Source organism: Rhinoderma darwinii, unplaced genomic scaffold (assembly GCF_050947455.1).
Source record: "Rhinoderma darwinii isolate aRhiDar2 unplaced genomic scaffold, aRhiDar2.hap1 Scaffold_318, whole genome shotgun sequence".
In the NCBI taxonomy this organism is placed as follows: Eukaryota; Metazoa; Chordata; class Amphibia; order Anura; family Rhinodermatidae; genus Rhinoderma; species Rhinoderma darwinii.
Window position 1 is genome coordinate 1 of NW_027463375.1, and position 6,044 is coordinate 6,044.

The window sequence follows — 6,044 nt, forward strand, 5'->3', positions numbered from 1 at the left end:
ACAAATACTGGTAATAGTGTAAGTACATTAGCAGGCGTTTTTAATTTAAAGACTACTGTTAAAGGAGAAGATTATATTGCTGCTAAAAATAGTATTATTTCAGAAGCAAATTATACTGGTACACCAGATATCTTTGGACAATTAGAAATACGCGGACCAAGCGTTATGTTTACTATTTTACACAAGTTTGGAATAGGTTTATCTACAAGATATATTAATACCTACAATATTGTAGATCAAATGGATAATAGTGAAACATTAAAAAAATTGGATAACTATATGAGCCAGAGTATTCTAACTCCAGCTATTGTAGAAGATTTTTATCCTTTCGGAGGAATAAAATCAATGAATCATACCTATGGTGAATTAGGGTTAACATTAAGTGCTACAGTTTTAGATAAAGGAATGCACTTTTTTAAAGTAGGAACAACACTAAAAAGGTTAGTAGGTTTTAATTACAGTAGTATAACAAGTTCTAATCTAGGAATGCGGATTAATGATGTTACAAGAATTAACCAAATAACTTTAGAAGGTGAATTTGAAACACAAAAATATACCAATCAATATATTACAAATGCAGGTGGAAATGATATGATTAATTATTATTTTAACGGCCTTTTAGGAACAAATAGTTCTATTCCAAGTGGATATGGTTTTGATGCTGGATTTGTATATGAATACAGACCCGGATATAAGCAATATAATTTTGAAAATACAGCTTATAACTATACACCAGAATATTTAGATAAAAATATTGATTATACCAAAAACAAATACTACCTAAAATTTTCATTTGCCCTACAAAATATGGGGTATATTAACTATCCCGCAAATATTGATAATACAACAAGGTTAAAAGTAAATTTTAACGGCAAGCAAAATTTTGCTTTTAATAATGCTTCAGAGATGGTTATAACAGACTTTAGCAATATTGCCGAAATATTAAAAGGTACTGCAGAAAAAAATATAGAAGCCTTTAGCAAAACATCCATAGATAGTACTATTCCAGGAAATACAAGAGTATTATTAGCACCTCGTTTAATTAGCCAACTAGATATAAAAGTTTTTAATAATATTTATCTTTCAACAACATTTTTATATAATCTTTTACCTAAAAAAAGTTTTGGTACAAGAAGTCCTACCCTATTTAACATTACTCCGAGATATGAAAGCCCAATGTTTGATGTTGGATTACCTTTAACTTACAATGCTTTTACTAATCTTTTTACTTATGGCTTAGGCTTTAGAGTGGGAATATTTACCTTAGGATTTGATAATATTCATGGATTATATAGTAAATTTAAGGGACTAAACGCGTATGTAGGTCTTCGCTTCTTTATTAGCAAAGACAAACCTTTTAGGAGATATTTTTCAATAGAAGAAAAGTATCTTCCAATTAAATATTCTGAGGATGTTATGCCTGTTTCTAAAGAAACTAACAGTAAACCATTTTCATATAACAATAAAATACAAGCAGAACAATACAGCAACTTTGATAATAAAAGCACACAAAGTTTTATTCAAAATCCATCGTTAGAGAGTGATTTTAACTCGTCTAAAAATTCTAAGCCTAAACTACCTTCTATGGAAACAGTTAATCCTAATAGCAAAAAAAATAAAGATTTTTATAAAGGAAAAAAATTAGAATTCAAATAATACAATGAGGTTATTATTAAATCAAAAGTATCTAAATAGCAGAAAACTAAAATTAGCTGTCAAAAATTAATCTAAATAAAATAATATTGAATTTAAGTTTATACTATGTTCAAATAAAATAAATAGCTTAAAAATAATCAATAAATTCCCCTAATAATTTATTCTGAAAATTGAAAATAAAATCGTAGAAAATATGATAGACTCAAAAAAAGATATATTCTCAAGAATTATAGCAAACGAAGGCGGTCCGATAGGAAAATATAGAAAACAAGTTCACGGGTATCTTGCTTTTCCTAAACTAGAAGGTGAAATTTCTAACCGAATGAAATTTAAAGGAAAAGAAAAAATTGTGTGGAGTTTAAATAATTATTTAGGGTTGGCAAACCATCCTGAAATAAGAGAAATTGATGCAAAAGCAAGTAAAGATTATGGATTAGGTAGCCCAATGGGTGCAAGAATGATGACAGGAAATACAGACTTACACGAAATGCTAGAAGTTGAATTAGCACAATTTGTACAAAAAGAAGATAGCATTCTTTTAAATTATGGTTACCAAGGTATTATGAGTGCAATAGATTGCATTTGCACAAGGCACGATGTAGTAGTATATGATGCCGAAAGCCACGCTTGTATTATTGATGGATTAAGATTACACCCAGGACATAGATTTGTTTTTAAACATAACGATATAGAAGATTGTGAAAAGCAATTACAAAGAGCAGAAGCACTTTTAAAAAATAAACCCGAAGGAGGAATTTTAGTGATTACTGAAGGCGTTTTTGGAATGGCTGGCGACCAAGGAAAAATTAAAGAAATAATAACGCTAAAGAAAAAATATGATTTTAGACTTTTAGTAGATGACGCTCACGGTTTTGGAACTTTAGGGGAAACAGGTTTCGGTATAGGCGAAGAACAAAATTGTCAAAAAGATATAGATTTATATTTTTCAACCTTTGCAAAATCAATGGCTTCTATAGGAGCATTTATTGCGGGAGATAAAAATATTATAGATTTTATACGATATAATATCCGCTCTCAAATATTTGCAAAATCAATGCCTATGGCATTCGTTATAGGGAATTTAAAAAGATTAGAAGTAATCAAAAAAAATCCTCAACTAAAAAATAACCTATGGGAAAATGTTAATAGTTTACAAAAAGGATTAAAAGCGTGTGGTTGCGATATAGGAAAAACAAATACTCCCGTAACGCCTGTTTATATGAAAGGAGGTATCGAAGAAGCCAGTATGATGGCCATCGATTTAAGAGAAAAACACAATATTTTTTGCTCTATTATTACTTATCCTGTTATTCCTAAAGGTCAAATTATATACCGCCTAATTCCAACAGCAATACATACAAAAGAAGATATAGAAACAACTTTAAATGCCTTTTCTATTACACAAAAAAAGTTAATCCAAGGAGATTATAAAACATCTTCTATGCCTCAGTTATAATTCTATACTATTGTATACAATAGTAAAAGATACATTATTTTATTATCGTTATTATAGATTTACAAATGAAAAGATATTTAACCATTATATCCATTATAAGTAGTATTTCTCTAATAGGCATTATCTATATCCAGTTGTCGTGGCTCAAAATTAATATAGACCAACAACAAACTTACCTTAATCAAAAACTAATTAAAATTTTAAGAAATGTGGGAGAAAAAATTTCAGAGGAAATTATTAAAAACGCCTACTCTTCTTTTATTCCGAAAGACCAAAGTATAGAAAATAAAAAATTGAATTTTATAGATAACCAATTATATGGGCAAAGTGTAATCTATTCTTTTAATGCAAAACAAATTAGCACATTATTTAGAGAAGAGTTTCAAAAAGAAGGCATAAAAGAACTTTCTTACAATTTTGCCGTAATAAGAAATAAAGATATTATTATCTCATCTGCAAAAAATAATAATACCTTCTATACTAATTTTAAAGATACCATACTCTTTAAAAATTATGGTTATCCTATTAATTACAAATTACAAGGAAAAACTTTAGGGGATATTAATTCTATAGAAGTACTCTATATTAATGTTAAAAATAATAAAGTTTATATTATAAAAAAGCTTTCTTATTCTATAGGATTTATGCTATTTTTTACCTCTTTATTAGTTGCCGCCATATATATCTCTATTAGTTTTATTCTCAAAAGAGAACAAATAGAAATTATGAAAAGCAATTTTATAGATAATATGACACACGAGTTTAAAACTCCTATTGCTACTATATCCATAGCACTATCCTCTCTAAAAAACAAAGAAACCCTTGCTGATTCTGAAACGGTTCTTTCTTTTGTTAACATTATAAAAGAAGAAAATAATAGAATGCTAGAAATGGTAGAACTTATTCTTAAAAATGCACTCTTATCAAAAGGAGAATTAAGAATTGATATGATCCCAACAAGCCTTAATGATATTATAAGAAATAGTATTCGTAAACATAACCTTTTACTAATAGAAAAAGGAGCAGATATACAATATCAACTATCTGCAAAAAACAACCTTATCTTTGCAGACGCTACACAATTAAAAATTGCCATATCAAACATTATTGAAAATGCAATCAAATATTCTAAAGAAAGATTAACGATAAAAATAGAAACGAGAAATACGCCAACAGAAATTATCTTATATATAGAAGATAACGGTATTGGAATGAACGAAGATACTTTAAAACATATCTTCAAAAAATTTTATAGAGCCAATACGAGCAATCAACACAATGTAAAAGGTTTTGGATTAGGACTCAATTATACCAAATCTATCATAGAAATTCATAAAGGTAATATACAAGTAAATAGCACCTTTAATAGAGGGACCAAATTTATTATTACATTACCTTTAATGCCCATAAAACACAAGCCAAATAATGTCTGATATTATACAATTACTGCCAGATAGTATAGCCAATCAAATTGCAGCGGGAGAAGTTGTACAAAGACCTTCAAATGTTGTTAAAGAATTAATTGAAAATGCTATCGATGCCGAAGCAAAAAAAATTACCATTATTATAGAAGAAGGAGGCAAAAAACTCATTCAAATTACAGATGATGGCAAAGGAATGAGTACGACAGATTCTAGAATGTGTTTTGAAAGACACGCCACTTCAAAAATAAAAACCGTAGAAGATATTTTTCGTATCAGAACAATGGGATTTAGAGGCGAAGCATTAGCATCTATAGCTGCTGTATCTACCGTAACATTAAAAACAAAAATGGCTACCAATGAAATTGGAACACTTTTAGAAATCGAAAATTCAAAAGTTCTTACACAAGAACCTACAATGTGTGCCAATGGAACGAGCATTACAGTAAAAAATTTATTTTTTACCGTACCCGCTAGGAAACATTTTCTTAAAACAGATAAAAAAGAATTGGAATATATTATAGATGAATTTATTCGTATTGCAATACCCTTTTACCACATTACTTTTGAACTCATTGCCGATAATAAAACCCTATACCATCTACAAAGTACCAATTCAAAAAATAGACTTTTACAGATTTATAAAAATTATTATACTGAAGAAGATTTAATTAATATTAAAGAAAAATATAACGATTTTAGTTTTACAGGATTTTTGGGGAAACCAGAAGTTTCTAGAACAACGAGAGGGCATCAATTTTTTTTCGTTAATCTTCGCTTTATAAAAAATAATTATTTAGCTCATTCTATTAGTTCTTGTTTTGAAAATCTCATAAAAAAAGAGCAATATCCTACCTATTTTATTTTTATAGAAATAGACCCTAAAATTATAGATATTAATGTTCATCCTAACAAACAAGAAATTAAATTTCAAGATGAAAAAACAGTATATTCTTTTTTACATTCCGCAGTAAAACATTCCTTTTCTAAATATGCAGTTACGCCAAGTATAGATTTTGATTTAGGTTCTACACAAAACCAATATAAAGCATTTACTCAACTTCCTACAGAAAGCGAAAAAAATAATACCTTAAATTCTACCTTATATAAAGGATTTACAAAAGCCAATCAAGCTCATTTTATTGAAAAAGAAAATCCTAAAAATTGGAGAGATTTTTTTGAACCAACACAACAACAAACAGAAGAAAATACTACTGAAAATAACCTTTTCCCCATCGCTTCTTTTAAAGAAGAAGATTGGTTAAAAAAAAGTTATATACAATTTGAAAATGAATATATTATTACTACTTATAAGGATAATATTATTATTATTAATCAACAATTAGCGCACCAAATTATTTTATATGAAAAATATTTACATCAAATTTCTCATCACGAAATAAGTTCAGAAAACATTTTGTTTCCTACTTATTTTAAACTAAGTCCCGAAGATGAAATTATTTTTGATGAAATAAAAGACAACCTAAAAAAAATAGGCTATGAAATAAATA

At 27.9% G+C, this 6,044-nt stretch overlaps 1 protein-coding gene across 1 annotated transcript; it reads left to right on the top strand.

The window, feature by feature from the left end:
* Window positions 1-1,849: 1,849 nt before the first annotated feature.
* Window positions 1,850-3,112, top strand: LOC142704361 (cysteate-C-fatty acyltransferase-like). The gene has a single exon (XM_075848271.1). The coding sequence runs from the start codon at window positions 1,850-1,852 to the stop codon at window positions 3,110-3,112; it is 1,263 nt and encodes a 420-aa protein (XP_075704386.1).
* The last annotated feature ends 2,932 nt before the right edge of the window (window positions 3,113-6,044 follow it).

What these genes read in the sequence shown, in the direction of transcription:
- LOC142704361 (XM_075848271.1), top strand. Translation starts at nt 1,850, where the DNA reads ATGATAGACTCAAAAAAAGATATATTCTCAAGAATTATAGCAAACGAA.